The following is a 26,954-nucleotide window of genomic DNA, read 5'->3' as shown; positions in this document are numbered from 1 at the left end:
TAGTGTTCCATTTGAAAAAAAAAGTTTTCAATCTTTGAAAATTGCTGTAGTGGCCGCAAAATTTTGAGGACCCTTGTGTATGGCTGGGTCAAATGTGACACATTTTCTGTAAATACCTACATAACATATACTACTAATAATGCAAGTATGACATTTCCAGCTATACAGATGTTAGAGATATTTAATATTAATCGTGACGTTGCACCTGTCAAAATTAAAAAAAAAAATCTAAATATCTCGAAAACCATCAATTTTCAAGGCATGGATGCGGTGACAGAAGTTACTCAAAATAACTCTTAGAATCGATAAATGATATAAAAAATGGGGCATTCCATTTAAAATAACGGAGATGACGTCACTTCCCGCGAAACTGGAAGTACCTCACACTTGAAAATATTTCATTTAAAAAGACTGAATTGGACCCAGACAACTGTCAAAATTTCAAGTTTCTATTATAGGTAACTGAAAGTTTAAAAACTTTTAATGAGCGGGTTACGTGAAAAATCCTGTATAATATAGTTTACAATGGCTTTATACAGGACGGCAAAACCTATAAAATATCTTTTTCATCATAACGTCGCATTGACTACAAAAGTAAATCTAAAGCATAGACCTTATAAACTACTGGACTCGCCCAACTGTCATTTTACCTATATAAACGGCAATCGCTCAGACGTGTGCGAGAGAGATGGAGCTAGTAAGGGCATAAGCTTCGTTCACAGAATTTCGACTGCAACGCGCTACATTTAATTCAACCAATCAGCTAGCTATACTCGATTCGTTACCCTTTTTTTCTGTTGGGCCGTATTCAAAGACTATAAAAATAATATAGACTAAAAGACAAAAATATTTTATTTTTTCCAGTAGTGTAGGTACGTAAAAGGGTTTATTATATTACTGTCCTAATTACATTACAATATTTGAATTGTTTTAGCTATAATATTCCAAATAGTTTTTATAATGCCTTCTCCATTTCTCCATTTATTTTCCTCATATCGTAAGCTCGATCGGTTAACATTACTGCAAGCTCTTCTGACGTAGTTGTTTAAAATATTTCATATTTTCTTTCTTTGCAGAACTGCATAAATTGAAACTAGGTCGATGCTTTCTTCGTTCAACATATTTGAAGAGAATTTTTGCTGGAGCACATTATAAGCACATTTCAGTTAAAACTTTTTCTTTATATTCGGTTTGATGTTAAAATGACATTTTATTTTGAGGATTGGGGAAATAATTTAATCTAATTTGTTGTCATTAGAGACAACTCTACTTGGTCAGTCTTTTCAGAAAGATGCAAAAAGTATAAACATGTTGGTACCGTCGTTATAACTTCTTTCCTACCTATGAAATTTAATTTTTTCTCCACTTAAACGTCTCTTTACGCAATTTATCTCAGAACACGATTGCACCATATTTAGTTTTTACGAATCTTTCACATACACTAACTAAATCACACAAAAATTCAAGAAATCAATCAATAATGTCAATACATGACATTTACTTCAAAGTTTGTTTGCAGCATTTTGTACCGGTATACCCGTGTATCATTATTTATTTTACCGGTATTTGCCTCAACTAGCTTCATCTGCCTTGCACACATCAGCGCGATTGACTTCTCTTTCTAGGGCCAGTCCATAGTTTACTAGATCTATGATCTAAAGACAACTTACGTAATAATTAAAACTAATGTTAGAAAATTGTCAATTAATCAACTGTCAAACCTGATTTGATGTGTCAAATCAATGATCTCCTTTACTACGTCGCAATTTGTCTCCACTGACCTTAATAGCCATTCATTAGAATATCTCAAAAAGTGGCATGTTTAAAAGTTGGATATATATGTATATACTATATTGAAAGCTCGTAACCCTTTTAGGCAACAAAATTGAACAAAGGTCTAAAAATTTTCATCCACAGAAGCCAATCATTTCTGGTCTGTATTTTTAATATGTATAGTCCGTATGATATTTGTTGAGATAGAATTCCAAGAAGACCCATGCACCACTTTCTTGGAATTAATCGCAATTACACCCGAGGTAGAGCGACATCGGCGGAAAATTTCAAAGCCGCCCCTGCCGCAGTAAACTGCTACAGTAGTTCCGATAACAGGACTTGGCTATTGGCTATTATTTTGCTTGGAATCCTATCTCAACAAATATTGTACGGACTATACCTATTTCATTTCTCTACTCGGTAAATATCAAAAATCTAATTATGCTTAAAAAAGTAAGGACGGGTGATAATTTGTAAATAATGCATTTTTACTTTTTCAACTCGTCTCTTTCTTCATTCTTGACTCTCTACTGCCAAAGAAAGAGAAGAAAACTGTAGTATGAGATTTTAATTGTACTTCATATTCTATAAAGTTCCTAGACATTAATAAAGTATCGCAATCAACTGCTATTTGGGGGGGAAATCCATATTGACAACCTTCAAATATAAGGTTAAATTTTCGATACATTTTTACGCAATTATTAATTTTCACATAGGTATTTTGAAGAATTCATTACGCAATACCTCAATATTTCCATCTATTATACTACAACAATTAAATTATAGTAGTTTTTTATATAAAGAGCATAAGTTGACAATATGTCAAGCTGCCAAAAACATTGATTGAGGTACTTGGTCAATCTAGTACTTTAATAGTTTAATACCTCACAAGTGTCAGCCAAATTACTTTAACTTTTACGTATTTTTCAACTGCTAGTTAAATAATAATTTTATACATAAATTAGAAAAGATGATAAATACCTCAGTGTACCATTATTCCATGGCTAGAAATTGGCCTCAATGATTTGGGATCGAGGGGGATTATCCCTCTTTATCCTGCCTCATCTCTTGTAGGCCTGGACAGCCTTCGTAGGATCAACAGTTGCTTTGGTGGCTATATCTTAATTTTTTGTATAAATATCACGTGATACATAAATTGAAAATATACACGTAGATTTCAAAAATCGAAAATATCACATAATCATGTGCATTCTACCCAAAAAAAGCTGAAAAGAATCTGTATGCAAGTAAAGAATATTTTCTGAAATAGAATAATTATGTAATACATTAATAAATACTAAAAATTATAAATTCCCTATTTCTGAATCAAGATATCGAGATGGGGTTTTTGCCGTCAATTTTTCTTAACAGACACACATATTATGCCTATATCCTTGGAAAATCCCTAAATGTTAGAAATTGGCTCACCCTCTATACAACGTGGTTGATGGAAAATTATACAAAATTTCAATAATTACGTGCGTAATCAAGGGGCACGACACCGTCCTCTGCCCGCCCCCTTACACTAAACCGTAGAAAAATTGAAAAGGTAAAGATATGTTCTCATTAATTATATGAATTCCTGGAAATAATAATAAATATATATTCTTCTATAACTGCTTATTTAAACTAACAAAATATAACTGATTCAATATAAGAGAAATGTGTATAATGTATCTCTAGTGTCTATCGATTTAGGACATTATGGATTTGGTGTATAGGTTCATGGTTAATAGGTATTAAATTGATGAGTTGATAAGTTCTGGGTTAATGAATTTAGGATTTGAGTTTAATGAATTTAGGATTTGAGTTTAAGAATAATGGATATGGAGCTTTGGGTCAAAGTTAGTGATTTTTTTGTTTTATAGTTTAAGGGCATATGGCCAAAGATTTAGAGTCATGGGTTAAAGGTCTATGGTTTATGGAATATGCATTTATGGATTTAGGATTTATGAGTTAAGGGGCGAGGGTTAATTTTTTGTGTTATGGGTTAGGAACGAAGATTTAGGGTTCATGTATTAAAGGTCTATGGACTCAAGCAATATGAGTTTATGGGTTCAATTCAGGGTTTAACTGTTGTCGAGTTGTCTATGGTTTAGGGTTTAAAAGTTCAAAATTAATACATGCGAAAGTACAATATGCCTTCAATTCGCGTATAAAAAGTGTGAATTTACGTCTTCCTAACGTTATAAGAAATGTATCTATTTCACATGCTCATTTTCTGCTGTGATCCGCAAAAGTGCAATTCCTGAAAAGAATTAAAAAAAAATAAGCAAAATTCGTCTACATGCTGGTTGTTGAGCGAACTTTGACGCGAGAAATGTGGATTTGCATTGTATGCCGCGCAGCACTTCAAATATGTATTCCACTGCGACACTGCTGCACGGTACTATCACAAGTAACGAGCGTTCAAATAAAAACGTGGTCAAGTTGGTTCTGAAAATTTGGACGTAGGGCGTAGCGTATAGCAAATGAACTTAAAACGTCATCTGTCAAGCCGCTATATCGCCGCTATCAATTTGAATATTTTCGTTTTAAAAAGCGTTTAAAATGGTGTTTTCTCAAGAACAAAAAGTGTTTATCATAGAGTCCTACTTTAGAAATGGACGCAAGATTGATGGAATATGGAAGTATTCTATTGAGGAATGTTTCATAGAATTTCAAAATCAATTTCCCGGCGTTGTTGAGTACAAAATTTTTCAAAGTGCAGTTCAGCGTTGTGTTAATGTTTTTCGTGAAACGGGCAGTGTAACAAGAAAAGAAGGAAGCGGCCGACCTAAAAAGCGGACTGAAGAATTAAAAGAAAATGTCCAACAAATAATGGAAAATGCGCCAAGAACTTCTGTACGTGTTTTATCACAAATGGTGGGAGTATCAGTCGGTACCTGCCACACAGTGTTAAAAAAGATTTGCGTTTGAGCTCCTTTAATTGTTTGTTATTGTTATCACGATTATTCTTTAAAATAAAGTTATATAGTCATTAACGTTATTGAAACTGACAGCTGCTATACAGCTCGTTGAGAAATGAGGTAAGTTGGTCGCTATAAGCTACTCCCTACGTCCAATGTGTCAGAGCCAACTTCGACCACGTTTTTATTTGAACGCTCGATATGTCACCGGCATTACTTGTATCACGTTTTCTATTTTCCTCTAATTCCTTCCTTATTCGTTTAATGGACTCACATTATTTTAATTGGCCTTTACCTGTAAAAACATTTTTATTCAAAAGTTCTATTTCTTAATTTGTTCTTTCACTTTTACCGTTATTTTTTCATAAATATTTTCCATTTTTGTTTATTTTTGGTGTATCTTTTTAATTTTTTTGTAGAATAAACATCCTAAAAGCTCGTTGTTTTCTTTTTTTTTTCAACATATTTCCATTACTTTTAATACCTACTTAAATATTTAATTGTTGCCTTTCTTAACCTAATCATAATTATGTTTGTGCTTCTCCTCATTTTGTCGTTAAATTTTTCTATATTTTCTTAATTTCATATTTATTTTCTTATCATTAGAGAAAAATATAAATTACGTCCACATTGCATACTGTCTGGAATATATAATTTGTTTATTCTGAGAATCAAATATTGGTAGAATTGTTACTAGTGTATTCAATACCATTATACAGAGCCTTCATAAATATTTACAAGTCACGTGACTGCCGAGTTTAGGCAACCAACATTGCAGGGCTGGTACTGGTAACGAAAAATCTCTAAATCTTGACGTCACAATGAACAATGACAAACCGTTACGTCTAATGGCTGACTGGTTGAATATAATCTCGTAAAAAATTACACTAATCACAGCCGGTGAAACAAAATGTTTTTTATTGTAATTTTACTTATTTCATTGCCAACGTAAAGGAAATAAAATTACTGTTCTAAACAAAATGACTGCTCACGTGGTTTGTTTTATGAAAGCTCTGTACAATATGTTGTTTTCAGGTCTTGCCGAAATGACTCGCGACTACAAGTCAGAACCAGAACAAACCGAACCTAAAGAACTTGTAAGTCGAAGAACGGGAACCCAACTTCCCAGGCCTCTTTCACCTACTGAAAGTGATCAAACACAAAATTCACCTACCTCCGTTCAAAACTTGAGAGTTTGTAAATCACCTACGGAAAGGGACAGAGAACGAGATAGAGAGAGAGATAGAGACAGAGAAGGAAAAAGACCTTCGTCGGTGGAGAACATAACTCCACCGATTTCAAGTGATTGTGGAGTCAGTGATATTGTGCACACTAGTAATAATATGACAACTACATGTTCTTTAGTTAATCCTCCTGTTATTTGTAGTAGATTGCCATCGCCACTTAATTGTGATGCTCTGCCAGGTCCTTCGAATATGCCTCCAGTTCAACAAGTGCCTCTGGTAATAATTACTGAAAGATATTTTTTTAATTTTAAATTTGTGTGTTTTTAGAGTCTTAAGAAAGAAGTTGATTGGCCTGGAGCAGAAGATAAGAATACAGGAGAAGGTTCATCATCTGAATATTCGAGGCATCCTCATGACTCCGTAAGTATGATTAGTAATTTTTATTTATTTAACGGTTATGCATGAATTTTGTCTCTCTTTCAAACTCAATCAAAATATTTTATCGCTTTATGGCCACGGTAGCGTAGTCGGTCGAGAGTGCGGTGGCAAGCATTTCTCGGCCCGGCTTCCTATCCGATCCCTGGCGTCGCGGTCGGCACTGGCAATGTCGATGGATAATGGGTGTTTGTCCGCGTTTTTTCAAGTGTAACCCCCTTTCGCACAGCCTTTGGCTTTGGATTTGGAAGAGACAATCATTTCTGTGGTTTGTTTTATGTATTTATGTTTCAATGTTTGACCATTTCTGACCACTATATCTCGAATGAGAGAAAAGATAAAATAAAATAACTCGCAAAATCGTACTTGTTAAGTGCTATTACAAAAAACAATATGTTGCGGCCGAAATAATCTTATTAGCAATGTTCACACGTAGTTAGAATACATTAGATTACAAAAGTGAATTTTATTCAGTTCAATTTGCTTGCAGCAAACCTACCAGAAGCCTTCAAGAACAAACCGATTGATTGCAAATTTGTACGCCGTGATTAAGATTTATTATAGACATATATATANCGAAGTAATTTCCATTTTCCTGTAAGCATAGTCTAATTCTACGATTAAAGTTGCGACGAACTCTTGAAAAAATATATGTCATTCTTTACTTCCTTAGCATATATATAAATTTATTTAACTACTTTTAACCACTTTAAAAAGGTATAATTGTAACAAGTCAAAATATACAGGATGTTCTCAAAGTTGAGTCATTTATTTTAACAGCTGGTAGGACTCGTAAAAATAAGTCGATTTAATAAGTTTCAATTTATAAGAGTTTATTCAACAATATTTACAATAATTTTGTTTTTTGTTTATCCACATTGATATTAAATACGCAGTTTGAGCAAGTACTAAAATTAAATAAACCACTGAAACTGCTATTAACCTCATTCTTGGAGCAATTCTCAAAGCAGTCCAACACGTTTTCATTAATAGTTATACTATTTTCAGATGTTGTGAAATCAGAAATGACAATGGCTTATCAATTAGCATTATCAACTTTCAGTATTCATTTCGCAATATTTTCTTTATTCCAAAGTGAGTCTTCAATGTAGCCTTCCGCCACAGTGCCCGATCTCCCTCCTCCGTGTCTTTTAAGACTAGTGAGGTAACCACCGCCGTCAACTAAAAGGATAGCAGACGTTCGTCGTAATGCGTGTCCACTATACTCTTTCCAGTTGTCTAGCTTCAAAAATGTTGCCACTTCTTGCGAGACGGTACTGATTTTATGAATACCAACCACCATTAGATGATACGTTCCGCTAACTAATCTGAAAAATAATCGACATTCTACCAATCCGGGTGGACGTAAAGCAACATATTAAATACAACAACTTAAATAATTGTCTCCCAACACAGTAAAAGTACGTGGTCTCTTTGTTTTGGTATAATATGAATAAATTATGACAAGCACTTAATAAGTAATCTAATAAATAAATCAAGTAGTAATAAATAGATAAAGATAAATGAAATACACAAAAATAAGTAAATACTTTACTCACCTGATTTTTATAGTATAGGTACCTGTATGCCATAGTTGAAATCTAGTTGTGGCTAATCTTCGAGTGCTAATTAAAATGCGTTTAAAATTTCTGGTTCTGTGTTTCTCACTCTCTAAGTTGGTTCACATCCAATATTAGCGCACCCGTGACTTCTTAAATGTTGAGCAAATCTTATAAACGTTTTCTTCTTCGATATTTGTTGGTCGGGATAATTTATTTATTTATTTAGATACAATATCCAACGGGCAATGCCCAATTACAGGATAAGGTTACAAACTAAAAAGAAAGTAATAAAAATAGGCCAAATAGATAAAATAATAATAACAAATACCACAAAATAAAATATCTAAAACAAAGAGGTAGCAGACAAATAATATTAAAAAGCTATTATACATACAAACAAATGCAAAACATACCTATACAAACATAACATTTAAAGTAACACTTTTTTAGTTTGGGTGATACCGGAACAGAGTATATCGATGCGGGATTCAATTTCTGAACAACCAATAATTATTTGGTGCAGCCGGAGACGCTTTATATAAATTAGTACGATGATGTTTGACCGCGAAAATGTGTAAATGTCGGGTATAAGCTCTAGGAATATGGAAATCAATCATTCGTAATATATCTTCATATACAACCTTATTATAAAAAGAAAATAACAGAATTTAACTTGCGTCTTTAAGATAAACTACTCATATTGAAACGTTTGGAAAATGCTTCCTGAGGAAATCCTTGAGGAAAATACCGGTCATCAATAAAAAATGTAGCCGATTTAAAGAAACGGCGTTGAATTTTCTCAATAGATATTATGTGCGTAATGTAGATACGTGTCCACACTACAGAGGCATACTCAAATTTAGACCTAACAAATTAACAAACAAAAAGTATCAATTTTTGTAAAACTGCACATGTTTCGAACAATAAATCCCCAACTTTGTACCTAGGAATTCATTATCACAATTTCAATATGCTTGACAAAGATAATTTAGGGTCAAAATATGCGCCCTAATATTTAACAAAGTTAGGTCGTTAAAGGGCTACTCAGACTATACTCACTGAATTTGATCACATTGTCGACTAAAAGTCATGACATTACATTTCAGAGGCAGCCTATTAGCAGTGCACCAAGAGTTAATTATATCTAGATTACTTTGAAGATTCATGGCATCAAAAACATTATCAACTGAAGAAAATATTTTTATATAATCGGCATATAACAAATAATGCACATTCAACTGAAAAGTAATATCATTAATAAATAATGCGAACAACAAGGGATCAAGAATAGAACCTTCCGGAACACCTGATGTCTGGGCAAATTCAGTAGATTTATCACCGGAAATTTGAACAAATTGAGTTCTGCCACTAAAATATGAATTAACAGCAACCCGCCCCGGCTTCGCACGGGTAAATATAAAATAGCCTATGTTACTCCGAGGAGATGTAGCTTTCGGTAAAATTGGTTGAGTAGTTTTTAAGTTAAATCGTAACAAACAAAAAATCAATCATCTTTCATCTAATGCGACCCTAATATTAATTTTAAAATAATTCACGATATATCTATACAGGGTGTATTTAAATGGAGGGGCACAAATGATACCAGAGATTGCTTGGGTGAAAATAAGTCGATTTATAACATACATAACATACCTATATCCCAAGTCGCATAATAAAAAAGATACAGGGTGTCAAAGTGAAAAATAAAAAATGGTTCTTCCTTAATAATTTCTATAATTTTAGTCAGAAATGTTTCAAATTTTCAACAGATAGGTTTCTTAATGATGAGAAAAATAATATAATAATGATTTTTGAGTGTCGAGTACGAGGCGCCCTCTGCAGGCAACGTTTTGCATTAAATATGTAGTAACTTTTTTGCCAACCCCCGTATACCGCTTTTAGTAACAAAATATGAAATATTGGACTTTTTTTAACAAAAAAGGGATACTTATTGAAAATGGTTGAAGCCAACCGTTCAAGAGATATTTTTAATTTCATAAATTAGTTTTACGGATTTATACCTCCACGAATACGAAGGTATAAACAGACACTTTTGTTCATAAATTCAGAACGCATTGCCTCACAGTAATTATTAGTTGTGGATCTGTATTTTAAAATTCGACCAACAGGGGACGCAGGAATCAACTGAGACATTATTTTTCCTGTTTTAAATTTACTATTTTCGCATATTGTTTTAGCATGTGTGAATACGCTTGTTGCATAATTTCTATTTAATTGTTTTTTTTTGGTGTCTTTATTAAAAAAACATATTTTCTTGTGAATGTGAAATTATTTAAACCCTGCATTAAAGAAATCTCATGAAATAACAGTTCAGGTGAAAAAATATTGAAAAATACTTACCTATTTATTGTTAGTTTAATAATAATTATTAGAAAAAGAGCAAAACAACTAAAACCAAGAGTCACTTAACAGTCAATAGATAATTTAAGAGAAGTAATTGGCTGACAAAAAAAAAACAAGATTTTTTAAAGGATATTTTCGAAGTAATTTCCATTTTCCTGTAAGCATAGTCTAATTCTACGATTAAAGTTGCGACGAACTCTTGAAAAAATATATGTCATTCTTTACTTCCTTAGCTACTGCAAAAATTCTGTGACGAAGCGTCTCCACACTGTCAATAGGGTTGGAATAAACAACATTTTTTAAGTGACCCCATAAAAAATAATCCATGGGTGTGAGACCCGGTGATCGCACAGGCCATTTGACTGGTGCGTCGTTCCCTCGACCCGTCCATCTCCCAGGAAAATTTAAATTTAACCATTGTCTTACAGCTAATGTACTATGAGCGTACCACATGTGTTCACGGATAGCTAGTGGCACGTCTTCAAGCAATATTGGGAGTTGGTCATATAAAAATCTCAAATATTCCGCTCCGCCGAGACGGCGTGAGGAAGAATAAACGGACCAATAAGATAATCTTCTACGATTCCTGCCGATACATTTAAACTAAAGTTATGTTGAAATTTGCATGTACAAACTTGGTGAGGATTTTCGTCAGACCATCAGTGACTATTGTGATGGTTCACTAAACCATGTCTTTGAAATGACGCTTCATCACCAAACAAAATACTGGATAAAATATTTCTGTTTTCCCTTGAAATGTTCATATACTATTGACAAAAACCTATCCTGTTAGGTAAATCCGCAGCAGTCAATTCCTGCACAGGTTGTAGATGGTAGGGGTATAAAAGATTATCATTGGCAAATTTCCAAATCGTAGTATGTGAAACGTTATACTGTGTCGCCAATTTTCTGGTACTAGTTTCAGAATTCTGATCTTGTAAATTGCCAAGGACAACTTCTTCAAGTTCTACATCGCGAATAAGACGACTTCTGCCAGTACCTTCAGGACGAGATTGAATGTGTCCGTTTTCTCGAAGTCTTCTTTCTACCGCCTCAAAAGTTTTTCTAGCAGGAACACGACGATTGGGATATCTGGCATGATAAAGATGTATAGCAGCAGCTCAGTTCTTGTAACATTTCGACATACTCATCATTAGTATACATAATTTGTTATTTTATTCAATTCCAAAACTATTTAATATCTAGGATGCAGGTAAATAGTGACTAAAATCAATTAACACTTTAAACTAATACTTCATAATTGCAATTTACGAGTATTATCAACTGACATTGATCTACTCGATTTTTTTATTTATTTAAGCAACTCGAACCTTGGTATTCGTAGAGGTATAAATCCATAACACTAATTTATGAAATTAAAAATATCTCCTCAACAGTTGGCTTTAGCCATTTTCAATAAGTAAACCTTTTTTGGTTAAAAAAGTCCAATATTTCATATTTTATTACAAAAAGCTGTATACGGGGATTGGCAAAAAAGTTACTACGTATTTAATGCATAACGTTACAAGCAGATGGCGCCTCGTATTCGACACTCAAAAATCATTATTATATTATTTTTCCCATCGTTAAAAATCTCTCAGTTGAAAATTTGAAACATTTCTGACTAACATTATAGAAATTATTAAGGAAAAAACATTTTTTATTTTTCACTTTGACACCCTGTATCTTTTTTATTATGCGACTTGGGATATAGGTATGTTAGGTTAAATCGTCTTATTTTCACCCAAGGAATCTGGTATCATTCGTGCCCCTCCATTTAAATACACCCTGTATACCTAAAGACAACAAACGAACTGAAAACTAAAAATGCAAAACCGTTAAATTTAAAACAATATAGGTAACTACCACCAATGTGAAAACAAAACGAATTAAATTAAAGTATCTATGTTCAGGACTATCAATTTTAATTAAGTAATAAGTAAGTAGTTAGGTATCTAACTACCTAAAGAAAACACGAAACAAAAATGCGACTATGAAGTTTTAAATGATTCTCAATAAGAAAAAAAACAAACAAATTATTAAAACTCAATGAAATAAAAGTATGTTTGCAAGTATCTATGTATGTTCCGACTACCTAAAGACAACAAATACAAAACAAAAATGTGACCTTAAAATATCGAACGCAATTATAACTTTCCAACAACACCCAGAAAGAAAACACAGTCGTCAGTCGTCACCTCCATTCGCTCCAAGTCAGTTTATTAAAGGATCACGCGCGCGTTATCGTTCGGCTTATTAGCTAAACAGTAGGCAAGACGGTGCGGGGGGAGGGTCGGCGATCGCATCAAGCGAAGCGAGGCGCTTGAATTTTATTCTCGCGTCCGTAATTTTTTTGCGATTACTCCTAAGATATTCATTTAAATTATATGGTGTAAAAGAGTAAAATAATGTGCATGAAATGCTTAAAGCCTCTAACTTATTTAAAATGATAAGGATTAATACCGTATTTGTGTAAATAGCTTTTACATTACCGCTTTATAATTGCCAATTTTTTAAAGTATTAAAATGGATATAGGTAGTATGTTATCTTTAACATATAGACATATGCCATCGCGGACTTTTCTGTAGGCATATATAAGATACACAATTCCACCATACATTGATACACTACATAAACTTTCGGACCCCCCCGGCTCGGACGCGAGGCGCGGGGTCACGGGGCGCCCGCGCGGCCCGGTCGAATCACGGCGACACGAAATTAAATTCGTTGCGCATTATTTTGATTTTGCTATATCTCCTAAGGTATTCATTTAATTTGCATGGTGTAAAGGGAAAAAATAATCTTCATGAAATGCTCAAGCCAACTAATGTATTTAAAATGATAAGGATTAATACCGTATTTGTGTAAATAGCGTTCCAATTACCGCTTTATAATTGCCCATTTTTTAAAGTATTAAAATGGATATAGTATGTTATCCTTAAGGGATAGACATATGCCATCGCGGACTTTTCTGTAGACCTATAGACAATTCCACCATACATTATTTTGTTATATCTCAAATGGTTTAGGCAGCGTTTTCGTTGAAAGCTTCCAGACGGCTTATTTTTTTCCGACACCTCCAAAAAATATCGTTAATGTATACAAAAACTTAACAAATTATATACTAAAACCTTCATCGGGAACCACTCTATCCATTGGTGAAAATAGCATGAAAATCGGTGCAGTAGTTTTTGAGTTTATCGCGAACAGACAGACAGACAGACGCGGCGGAGGACTTTGTTTTGTAATATGTAATGATTAGTTCAAGGAAGTCTGACGATAGTCCAAAAGCGTTTAATTTATAATAGCTAATAATAGTCCATGGTCGAGACGGTCAAACGTCTTCGAAAAATCTGTATAAATTACGTCTACTTGGCTTCCCCGATCTATAGCCTCGCTGATAAACTGAGTAATGCATACTAAATTCGTACCTGTCGACCGTCCTTCCATAAATCCATGTTGTTCAGGAAGTATAATATTTTTTAATTGAAAAGGGAAGAACTATAGCAATTTCAAAAACCTTATTGAAGTTACACAGTATTGCAATAGGTCGATAGTTAGTGACAGGTATTAAGTCCGGACCCATAGTCATTATAGGCTTTAATTGTTTGATAGAAAATAATACATCACATTGTCTTTATTAAAAATACTAGATGCAATAAACGAAGTTGGAAAATAGTTTGCAAAACCATCAGCGATTTGTTTGTTGTCACTACACGATATATTATTGTAAACCATTGTGGACGGGACAGTTACCTCTGTTTGAGTTGTCGAAGGTCCAGAATTTATTTGGATTGGATTTCAATTCGAATTCAGTAGCAGAAATATAATTTGAGTAAGCTGTTTGACTTTTATATCAAGATCATTTTTTAAATGGGACCCCATAATTTTGACCCCGGAAATGGAGAGCGGAAAATTTTATGTTCGGATATGACCTTGAAATGACTATGAAGGTCAAGATCAAGGTTAAATATCAATAAGTCCCAAAGTGGCCCAACAGTACCGGAATTGCAGAATAACCCACCAGGAAAAATATTCTCCACAATAGTTCTAGGATTCTTGATGGGCACTAAACCGGTGACCTTGGAGTTAACGTCCGCCTTGACCTCAAATTCCTTATCCTCCGGTTAATTCAAGGTCAAATTGGTCTAATGTGAATTAGAATATGTGAATATCAGAATTACAATTAACATTAACATCGGAACGTGTGAATATTAGAATAACCAACTTGACCTTGAAATGACCGGAGGATAAGGAATTTGAGGTCAGGGTGGAGGTCAAATCCAAGATTACCGGTTTAGTGCCCATCAAAAATTCTAGAACTATTTGGAGAATATTTTTCCTGGTGGGTTATTTTGCCATTCCAGTAATGTAGGACCACTTTGAGGCTTTTTGATATTTGACCTTGATTCATATTCTATTCAAGGTTATATCTGAACGTAAAATTTTCCGCTCCATGTCCGGAGTAAAAATTATGGGGTACCATTTAAAAAAAGATTTCGTGACCTTGATATGATCTTGAAGGACATTGTCCAGGTCAAATTCAAGGTCACCATCGGATTGCTAGGGAAATACCTCTAATGCTTTACTTTTACCCTACCCCTTGAATATTCCCAGATATCCTGTCATTCCAGTACTTTTGGCCCACCCTGTACTATAATAGAACAGCTTCTTTTTAATATATCTTGAAATCAACAAATCATACAAATCTTATTTTATCCGTCTAGTGTAAATATTACCAAACATCTATATTTTTACAGTCCTGCAGTTGCAGAATTTTGAAAACGTTGATAATCTATTAAAACACCACGTGTACCAATTATAAGATCAACTGTTTTTTATAATAGAAGAATCTTGAAATGTATTAGAGTGTGCCGTCAAGAAGTTGACAATCATTTTGGCTAAGTTGATAAAGATGTATAATTTTCGATTTTCCAACAAGAAAGCTTTTGGTTCTCAATATAGCTGATGTGGCTGGAGGCATTAGGAGTAAAGAAATACCATCATTTTAAATGGCACACATCTTTGTTTCCTTCAGCCAAACAAATGAGCGTCAACTTCTTGTGGTGGTGTTTTATTGTAGATTGTATGAATATCAAAGGCAAGAAGTTGATGTAATTTGTTTGGTTGCAGGAACTGGATAGCAGTGTTAGAGAAGACTCACCTAGACTGTATCCTTGCATGTATTGTGGCAATTCTTTTCCACATCAGAGTAAACTTACGCGGCACATTCTGTCTCATAGTTTAGAAACTTTAAAATATCGGGAGCAGCGGCAACCCCATACATCGTCTTTAGCTATACCGGAACCTCTCAGTTTTATGGATTTTAGTGGAAGAATTCCAACAACTCCTCATGAACCACCTGACCCCACAGATCAACCCCCTACCCCTATGGAGCTAGACATAAATGAAGCGGCAGCTGCTGCAGTAGGAAGTAGTAGCGGTGGAGTAGTTCTTTGTAAATTTTGCGGAAAATCTTTTCCAGATGTGAGCTCACTAATTACACACTTACCAGTGCACACAGGTGATCGTCCCTTTAAATGCGAATTTTGTGGGAAGGCTTTTAAGTTGCGACATCATATGAAGGACCACTGTCGTGTACATACCGGTGAAAGACCATTTCGTTGTGCTCTTTGTGGAAAAACATTTTCAAGATCTACTATTCTTAAAGCTCATGAGAAAACTCACTATCCTAAATACGTTCGCAAATTTCTTTCACCCAGTCCATTAGATACTGAGGAAGAAAATCCTCACTAACTTCTACTTGAAAGCCTGGAATATGCGTTATTATACTAGCTAATTGCTTTTTAGGTTGTTACAAGTGAACTTTTCTGCTAGAATACTTTGCTAGAATACCCATTTGCCACTTCATTATATTTTCATTATTATTAACCTTGTCACCATAGTTTCTGGTAAAAAAGTTCACTTTAATATTTGCGTTATGCAATCAAGGCATCAATGTTACAGTTACGGGGATGGTCAAACATTTTTTATTACTGGCAAAAATATATTTCATTTGCAAGAAATGTAAAAGAGCTGTGATAGAATTACTTAGTTAATGGTATTTTACTATAACTAGTAAAAGTATATATAGATACGTGACCATACCTTGGCATATTATACTAGCATTTATAAAAAATATTGGTATGTTTATATTTTAATGAATGAAAGTAAAGACTTCATTTTCGGAATCTCGTTTTGATATTATTTCTCGCATATTGTTTTTTTTTTTTTCGGAAAAAAATTACTGGAACGAATAATAATTTATTATTGATTTATGTTGTAGGTGCTGACAGACCCTGAATTTGATTATACTTAAGAATTTCTTAATTGGAACAAATTCATTAATTGAAAATTAACAAATAACAAAATATAATCATACCAAAAAGTGGCGGAATTCATTTTTAGCGTAATTTTGATCTTCCTGTTTGGTTAAAATTCCATTCATTAAACTCTTGTAACTTGGTATATGTATTGGTATAGAATACCTTTGCAGTATTATAGTGCAGGAAGGAGATGGTACAGATGGATATATTTAAGGACTGTTAATATGGCTTAGTACCATCATCTCCCACAGTAGTGTCCTGCAATGTGTTGTATGTTCCTTTCTGTTATTTACCATGGGAAATATATAGCAATAATCATATACAAATAGTATAATAAACATTAATATTTATAATATATAAAGATTTGTAGGAAGCATTACGGGGTACGTCGAGAAAAATACATTAATATTTATTACAGACTTCCAATTCGATATATGTTTGTGATAATATATACTTTACACGTTATATCATTGAACTCACCTTATACCGAAGCACGTGTAATTCTAATTATCCCAAAGAAATTTTAAGACGAAATTGGTGAAGATATTGTACCAAACTATTTAAGCAAATTAATTTGTCTATTCAATACTGATTTACTTTGATTCTCACTTCATCCATACTTTGCGATATATTTTTCCGGCTTCTATTTGGCAGTGTTTACTTCAATTTAAAATTTTTAATATTCATCACAAAATAATTAAAATAATATTGATTTATTATTATTTATTACTCAGTTGGAATTAGAAGTGCATTAATTTTTAACTCCAAATAAACAGTAATATTTCAGATTAATCAGTAAACAATCTAAAAATAAAATTTATTTTTTTTTTTTGGTCTTATGCAAAAAACAATGTCGAATTGGATTTCTAATACATAAACTCTAGGGACGCCTTAGTCGTAAGTTTAAACTACTATTTTTGTTTCCTACTTAAGAGAATATATTTATGATATTTTTAATAGAGAAATATATATATTATTGTACATAGAACCTGTAGGTGACTAGAATATTTATTTCTGAAAAGTTTCTAAAACTTGGAATAAGGTCCATTTGGGCCAATGGTCGGCAGATATTGCCAGGCTAATCTCTATCAACTCGAGTGCCTCTAAACTAACTATTCATTAACTGCATTCATACCAAGCACGGGATCCATAGACTGGAATGGTGATGAATAAAATTTGTTTTAAACTATGACTGTCATTGTACTTAACGTAACGTGATATATTTATGATTAAATTAAGGAAGTACGAGAAACACTGACGTTTTATATAAATAATAAAATCCGCATTTTGCCCAACTGAGAGTATGGACTGAAGAATTACATCGAGGAAGAATATGGTTTCCAACTTCTGACGTAAATTGCTGAGGATTTTGTAGGAGGTATAACAAATTAATATAATAATGAATTACAGATGTAATCTGTGATAGTCTGTGATGAAAAATACACTCATGTTACGTTATTTCTTGATTAATTTGTGATCGAAATGTTTAATTTTACAGTTAAGATTGAATTAAGCGTTTTTTTATTGTGTATAATAGAATGGGCTAAACGAAACCTCAATAATTTCGAGCAAATCGTAAAAAAAGTTGTCGATTTGATATAAATTTTCCCTTCTTGCAGTGTTGGTCAAAAAAGTGGTCCTCTGGATCCCATGAATATTTTATTGAAATATTGATAGAAGTGTATCATAAACAAATAGCATAAAACCGTTGTGTAGATGAATTTTCTAATAGCGGGTAACCGCGCATAAGTTGAGATTAAAACTGAAGACGTCAAAAGATGTCCCTCCAAAACAAAATCAAGGACTTGCATTAAAAAAAACATAATTGTCTCGGAGTTATCGAGGCTACTTCATTTTCGTTGACCCACTCTATATAAATATTTCGGATTATCTCCAAATTATATGGATGTACCACAAATACTAATTCGAATTACATATAATTTCAGGTAACTTGAAAAATGCAAGTTTCCCTGTTTTTCCTCTTTGGTGTACATTTTATCCACTACATATTTTAGCTAACATCTGTAATATCCACATAAGCATATACATATATTTCTACTTTATCTATCAAGCCTTTAATAAACTTCAGTTAATAAAATCAAATACACCCGGTATTATGGAGATAATCCATTTCGGTATATGTGTGCAGGTATTAACACTTAATTCTAAATTATTGTTGATTTTTTACATACGTTTTACAAGTAATAGATATATTACATTTGGTTAGTGAGTTACTGAATATTACCGTAAGTACATTATTTATTACTTGTACCTACGTAAATATTGAAGAATTCATTATTTGTTCTCTAGTTTCCTAGTTTTGTGGTAGCTCAGGGTCACTCACTTCCAATAACAATAGACATATACAATAAAACTAGTTATATCATCAGTCTGGCCATCACCTTTATTTAGTGATAGATGTTACTACAGCACAGCACATTATACTGGGCTGTGCTGTAGTTATTTTACAACTATGGTACTTAATATATTTTACGTTTTACATTATATTTGTTGAGAAGTTTCGGAATTGTACGGTAATTTATCTTCTGATTTTGATTTCGTGAAGTTATATAAACAAAAATTAATAGATATACAGAATTCAAACTCAAAACCGATACTAAATTATTAGCGTTGCATGAATACAATAATTACAAGTTATTCTTGATAATGAATTAGTTATTGTTATTTTGTATTTTACATTTCGTATATTATTATCTCGAGAAGGTGATGGTCTGTATTTTATTTAAGTTTGATACCTAATGATATTTTGTTAACGCTCTTAAAATATAAAACAAACTGGAATTATTTGCAGATGCTTTAAAATTCAGTTGTTGAGTGCCAACTACCGTATGCTAGTGATGTTAAGTTTTTAGTATTTTATTCAAATTTTTCTGCAGATTTTTTAATAATGTTATTTATTTCCATATTAAAATATTTGCAGAAAAATATTGTAATATTTAGGAACGTAATATTGAACCTTGACAAGTTGAATCATTTTTATAAATATCTACTTTAATAATATTTTAGACCTTGTAAGTAAATTATACTTACAAAAAGTATAAAAAATTAACAGTTTTGAAGAATCTTAACCTTAATACTTTTCATTTCTTATAGTGATTTAAATACCGTCCGTTAAAAAATTTGGGAAATATAGGAAAAATTCTATTATTGTAATTTAAAAAAATTCTTTTGGAAATTGTTTCTGCATCTTTAACATTAAAAAATATGATATTACTTCTTGGTAAAATTTTCTTGAAAATAGTTTAAGTAAAAACCATAATTATATATATGTATACAATCAATTTTAAATCAGTTCCACTTTTTCCAAAATCAACATTAAATTGACATAATATTCCATGTACATTAACTTATGAAAGATTATGAACTAAATTTTTTGCCAGAGGAGAATGGTCATTAAGCGCCGTTTTCGGCCTAATTAGATAAATTAAAAAAAAATGCATGTTTTTTATAGCTTGAGGCCAGACAAACAAAATTCAATCGATTTTAGTCCAAACAGACCCATCCCCACCATCCACTGCCCCACATATGCATCCAACGCCCATCTTCCCTTCCCATCCCCATACTTCTTGTCACGTCCAACTACTGTGACAGGCAAGAATGCCAGAAAACTTAAACTGAAGCTCAGATAAACACAAACTAGGGCTCGCACAGGTAAGCTGAACCTGAATAACGGAGTATTAGAGTGTAATTAAACCATGGCCAGGAAAACTCAAACTGAACCTGGGACAGGGAAACTCTAACTGGCTTAGGCTGCCAAAATCAGGCTGAAACGCCGACGGCAAACTCAAACTGAAGTTCAACCCAAGCTAACCCTTGGACAGGGAAACTCAAACTGAAACTCAGACACGTAAGATCAAAATCTAACAGAAGCTCTAACTGGTAAAAGAAAGCTGAATCCATCAGGCAAATGCAAACTGAAACTCGGATAGGGAAGCTTTGGACCAAAATCAACTGAATATTTCTTGACTGGTCTAGGGATGTGTTCAGAGTCACTTTTGTGAAACTGCTTGCCATAATAGTTGGTCATGTGTAGGGGAAGTTGGGTTGGATCCCTTTAGCCCAAAACAAGTAAATATTGCTTGTCTGGCTCTAGGGGTGTGTAAAAAGTCATTTTTCTGTCATTACTACCTATCATAGTAATTGGATGTGGGCCGGTTATTGAGGGGTATATAGGGCAGTGGATGATGGGTGGGTGGCTCAAATCGATTGGATTTTGTTCGTCTGGCCCCAAGCTATAAAAATCATGCATTTTTTTTAATTTTTCCAATTGGGCAGAAAACCGCGCTTATTGGCCCTCGTCCTTTACAGCCTATAGTAACTAAACGAAGTAACTTTGAATATATATAAGTTTCTCTAAACAGGATATAGTAGAGAGAAACTAAATTTTGCAACTTAAAACTTTGGCAACAACAACAATGAAAATATGAAAAATGATAAAGGGTCGACAAAAAAATTGGCGAAGGGACATTATCAAATATTCGGATAATTTGCAGTTTTTTATATTTTTATTATTTTTTCACTTGAAACTTTTTTTATACGATCCGAAGCTACTTCTCGTTATGATGTTATATCAATATCAATCTTTAAGTTGTCAAAGATGCATAAACAATAATTTTTTTCAAATTTCGATAATAAATACATATATTTCTCATATGTTCCTACAACCTTTTTTGGCAGACACCTTTCTACATATTGCTGGTATGTATGTTTAGCTATTATTGATGTACGTTTCTAAATACATGTGTATATAATTTTCATTGTAACATCTATTATAGATACAGAAGTAAATTCAGCTACAGAAAAAGTAAATTTAATAAAAATGCTTCATCTTGTATTTTCAACAATTTTTGAAAAAATTGTTGTAAAATCTAGTTTAACTAAGTAAGAACTACTACTATACATGTCATGCATCCTATGAGAATCTATGAAATATACAGGTAACTGAAAACTGCAGTGTTTATGTTAAATATTTATAATATATAGTTTTTTTAATGATACACCCCTATAATTTCTTATGAAATACCTGGTTCCTGTAAAGTTTCACATCAAGGTGTAAAAGAACATGAGCGATCTAATGAAAATGAAGGCAGTGTTGTCAGATTGTTATTTTTTCAGATGTAACAAGAAATTTGAATGGAATACCTATCTGGCATTTTTTATTTATTTCGATAGAAAGCTGTGTCTATTTTGTAGAATTTTTAAGAAAGAAAATGGTTATCAATATTAATTAAATACTCATCTATAATTATGTCATAAAATACAAAAACAAATATATAAAAAATAATAGGTAAATATGATTACATACATAATTATTTAGTTGGTCACTAAAAAAAGTACATATATACATATTTAAAACAAAATCAATATGCTGTTTCCTTCTTTCATCCATATTATTATATTTCAATATCAGTTAGGTATCAAAAAATCAAAATAAGGTATTAGAGAGTGACACCATGAAGCACGCTGTATTTTAAATTTATTTTATACCTATTTGGTAAAGATTGGGCAATCGACATGTTGTCATGTTAAAATTGCGACCCGACAACATACGATTAACTCAAGGATCTTATGCATAGATCGACCATGTCCTTTTATCCATGGATCAATCAGACAATTCCTATAAAAGTTACAGGGGTATGGCATTTAAAAAGTACACTGTATATATGTATAGATACCGTTTAAATCGTCATGATTCTAATTAGTTTTTTAATAACGAAAATTTTTATTAGCGAATTTTATCTCGATTATCTCAGTTTATTGCAAACAGTATTTACTTCCTACATTTTCGTAAAATGAGAACTTATCTGTTGTTAACAATAATAATTACCTATTATTATTCACATATCAACCACTAATTCAAAGGTTGAAAAGTAATTACACTAATTCATATATACACATACCTATGAATAAAGAAGCGCCATAAAAAATGTGAGCTAGGCCTTCGGCCAGACCAATGTATTCTATGATACATTGACATGTTGAATCCGAATCTAAAATCAGTTCGTGTTTGGACTCTAATATAAAGACACTGCTCTAAAAGGCGGTTCATGTTCATGATCTCATCTAGATGACTGTGGGATGACAGGCTTTACTAACCTTATAACTTCATAATTCCGTAACCCGGGGTGTTCAAGGATGCAGTGGCGGCTCGTGACATTAAGAATAGGTGAAGCATATTTATTGATGCCGCAGGCTAAAATTTTCAAGGTCAAACGGCTTTAAATGAATCTGGAAATTTTAGTTGCATTTGCAATATTACCGAAAAACTGACGTTGGCGAGAAGAATTTTTATTTAGATTTTATAAAAAATAGAAATATTAGTTCGGCTCGTGGACTTAATGATAGGTACAGATACAGATGTTAAGCGGGATTGTTAAATCCCTCCTTATCCCACACGCCCGATTTTACACTCGCAATTAAACACTGCATACAAAAAAGTTTTTTTAAATAAACACATCCACACAATCACTTACACTCCGAATACCATTCAAGGTACAGGTCTTTCGCAATTTAAAAAATCTTTTTTGTCCTTAATTTTCGGTCTGGAAAATGGCATTTGCAATAAAATACATACAGGATCGTGCATAGGAAACATTTCTACAAATTATTGATATAAAACAAATATTAATAAAGAACCATTATAACCGTGCACTGGGCAACGTATCGTATAAACTGTTTACACACGATAGACAGGCGATGCGCGATGACGATGAGAATGCTGCTTCAACTTTTGCATCACTCGTTCTCCCAGGCCGTAGTTTACACATGCGTTGGCTGCCTCGTTGCCATGACAACCGCTGTACGGAGACCTACAGAGAGAAGCAGATACATACCAATTTCAAAATGAGTCACTTGCGTAGTATACGTTGTATGGTACGAGGTTGATGTTCGCGCTCAACGAAGCCAATGATTTTTTAGAAGGCGTTCACCGCGGAATTATTCTGTTTATTTCTGCGTATAAGACAAACAAACACAATACATTTTCAATATAGAACTGTACCTAAATTATAAGATTTATATAAAATTTAAAATAATTTTAAATTGCACAAACAAACGGAAATTTTAGGTGAAGCGATGCGTCACTTGCGTCACCCGACGAGCCGCCACTGCAAGGATGTATAACCACGATATTCTGTGGAAACATGGACGTCGAAATAACTATCAGTTGGTAGCCTACCATAACCCCATAACTTAAAAACCCAGTAACCTCATAACCCTGATTGTGCTAGGACGTATAACCACGAAACTTGAGGAATTGAGTATGTAATGTTGTAACTCCATAATCTGTTAACCTGGGCATGCAAGTCCTTGACCGTACAATCAGTGACCGAGAGTTTTCGCGATCAAAATCGTATAATGTTCTGAATTCCAATATTTTTCCAATCACTCAAGATGGTTGGAAATCTCAAAAACCGCTTGTATAGACGTTTCCTCATGTTAAGATCAAAACATTAACAAATCCTTGAATTCTGACTTTAATTCAGCTGGTCAAAATACTATGGATACACTGGTCTCGTCCGCGGTCCACTTTTTTTTATAGCACTTATAATTTTGTTAAAGATTCTTCTTAACAGAACAAATATTTCAATCGCATTGATTAAAAAAGATATAATTTTCCATGGAGAATAGGTTTTATTACGTATCTATTTCCCCAGAGCGTTTAAAGAAATTCAAAACTGTGATTTATTTATCTAAAATAAATTAAAGCGGTTACTTTATTTTTAATACATATAATATATTTTAAAATTTTTGAATTTTTAAATGTTTATATAAAATTACATATTTTTTTGTGTAGACTCATGCATTGTTATTTTTGTACCAAAATGTTCACGGATGGATTTGAAAAGAAAAACTTTTTACTCTTCAGTTTATGAGAAAAGCAATTTTTGTTGAAGAATTTTATTTTTGTTCAAATGTAAAAAAAATTATATATACAGGGTGTCTTCTACTAAAAATGTTTAGAAATATAGTAGTTGATTTTATCCTTAGAACTCAAGAATACACTACATCAGTTAAAAAACACAAAAATAACATCATTCTCCAACTTTAATATGTACAGGGTATCCGCAGGCCGTCTTAACCGTAGGTGCCGAAGAAAAAATAATTTTTTAAACGAAATTTTGGCATTTTGGGAAACGATTCTGTACGATTAAAAAGTTTTTTTCTAGCATATGTGTATTTCTGAATAATCAAGTAAGCCTTGTTAGAAGCAAGCAATTTTCTATCCCGTTTTCATATAAGACATCAAAACCTTTTACTGAGAAAGAAAAAAATATCAAAACATTTTATTGTGAAAAGTTATTCACGTTTAAAATTTATGTCCGTATGTCAAACTTGAAGATAATCAATCTACTTTCAAATTTTTTAATTTGATGAATTATTAAATTGTAAAAATTTGGAAATTTAGTATGAATTTTAATTCTAAACAGGTTCTAATAAATTTCTTCCTGATCTCTTACACACATGACGAACAAATTGAAAAAATTGAAGTAGGTTGATTGATCGAAATTCGCAATTCCTTTGCAATATGGGAATAAATTTTAATTCTGAACAAGTTTTCCTTATGAAATCTTAATTTCTCAGAAATAAAAATACGTTAGAAATTATTATTTGATAAAGCAATTGTTTGCAATTTATCCCCAAAATATAAACATTTCGTGCAAAAATGTTTGTGTAGACCTCTGGTTGTACATATTAAATGTTGGAAAAGGATTGGCTATTTATCAGTTTTTTAACTGGTATGGTATATTATTGAGTTCTTAAGATAAAACCAACTAAGTACTATAATTTTTACTACCTACTATAATTTTAATCATTGTGTTATAAACAAAAATAATTTATACCAACAATTCAGCGTTTCGGGACACGCATACTGTCCTTGGCGTTCCAGCCACCGTCGCTCGGTCTGTCTTTCCCGCTCTTCATAACAATCGCTTAATAGCCAACACCCTATATATGTTGGCTCACTTAAATCTTTAGAATTTGGATACACCTTTGTACAACTCGGTAGTTTAAGGTTGTCATACTCCGTGAAAGTCGACGGAGGAAAAACTCCTTCAGGCTCCTTCGGAACAGGGCATTTCACCAATCGGGTCTATAGTACCTACACCACTAATACACACGCCACGAGGTCGGCGGTGCGCGCACCAGTAAGCCGAAAATGGCTCTTCGTCTACAGATAGCGGACACATAGAATTAATATGAAATTACATAATACAGCTATCAAAAACTTGTTGGCTTGCGTCGGACCATTAGATTCTTGTTTATCTTATTCTTTTATCAGAAGCTTCAATAAAAATGGCAAATGTAATTTCATATTCATTGAGAAAACATTCATAAGTAGAACTCTTAATCATAAAAAACAAAGAACTGAAAAGGTCTGTAAATCGGAAACTTTTGAAAACGCACGTATACCTATCTTTTTTAAACTAACAAAAAGAAAAAATAAATGTGTTTTATAATAACAGCAAAAAAGTTTCATTTCAGCCGTACAAGCAAAAATGGGTGTTCTCTTAACCATATAAATAAATTTTCCAAAGATGTAAAGCATCAATTTAAGAATGGCATAACAAAAGTTTATTTATTTTGTAACTTTAGTGATATTATGATCAGAAATACATAAGAAAATTATAATGCGGATTTAGTCCAGTAATAACGTGCTGTAAATTACCTTTTTCTAATATTGACATATAAAGTAACATCTTTTGTTATCGAAGTGTCGAAGCGTTCTACTTTATGTAACTAGTAGTCCAATTAAATAAGCCTTTAAATCGAAATTTTGGTCAACTTGCCTGAATTTTTGATATGAGTTAGTTTGAGGTACATTATAACAATAAGTGACAGTAATTTTTTGTTCAACCCCCGGCCAAGGGTGAAAAAAGATAAAACAGAGGAGTTTTTCAAGATAACTCAAAAGGGAAAAGGGCTAGAAAAAAAAGTTTCTTATAAAAGTTGTAAGGCATACAATTCTACATAAAAATGGCATTTTGACTTTTTCTTGTACTATTAAAATTAACAGGGAGGCTAGAAGTTAAGGGAAGATTTCAGAAATTTCAAAAAATCATAACGAGCAAAAAAACGAATGAATTTTGTATTTTTTTTTTTTCAATCTACTCTAACAAATGTAAAGAGACACGTATTTTTTTTATCGGCGGAAAAACAAAAACGGGATGAAATACACCCTCAAAGTTCGCCCTCCAAAACAGTTTTTTTTAAATTTCTGGGATTCTAATATTTTGAAATGAAACAAAATAGAAATTACTTATGATAAAAAACAAATATTTCGCAAGTGATTCCGTGTTTGGGGGTTGCTATATTTATTTTTTATTTTAGAAAAACTATACCTATTTTTTATTTATAAAAAAATCATATTTACT

General features: G+C 32.6%; 1 protein-coding gene across 1 annotated transcript in view; it reads left to right on the top strand.

Annotated features, from left to right (window-relative positions):
- Positions 1-26,954, top strand: part of LOC108908092 (zinc finger and BTB domain-containing protein 49) — a 191,739-nt gene that overhangs the window by 140,331 nt on the left and 24,454 nt on the right. The window contains exons 3-4 of the mRNA XM_018712014.2: positions 5,718-6,145; positions 6,197-6,289. Of these exons, the coding sequence (XP_018567530.1) occupies positions 5,718-6,145; positions 6,197-6,289 (521 nt within the window). The remainder of the gene's footprint in view (positions 1-5,717; positions 6,146-6,196; positions 6,290-26,954) is intronic.

This window comes from Anoplophora glabripennis, unplaced genomic scaffold, assembly GCF_000390285.2.
Source record: "Anoplophora glabripennis isolate ALB-LARVAE unplaced genomic scaffold, Agla_2.0 scaffold439, whole genome shotgun sequence".
Taxonomy (NCBI): Eukaryota; Metazoa; Arthropoda; class Insecta; order Coleoptera; family Cerambycidae; genus Anoplophora; species Anoplophora glabripennis.
Note: the sequence above shows the minus strand (reverse complement) of the source record. Positions and strands in the feature narration are given on the sequence as shown.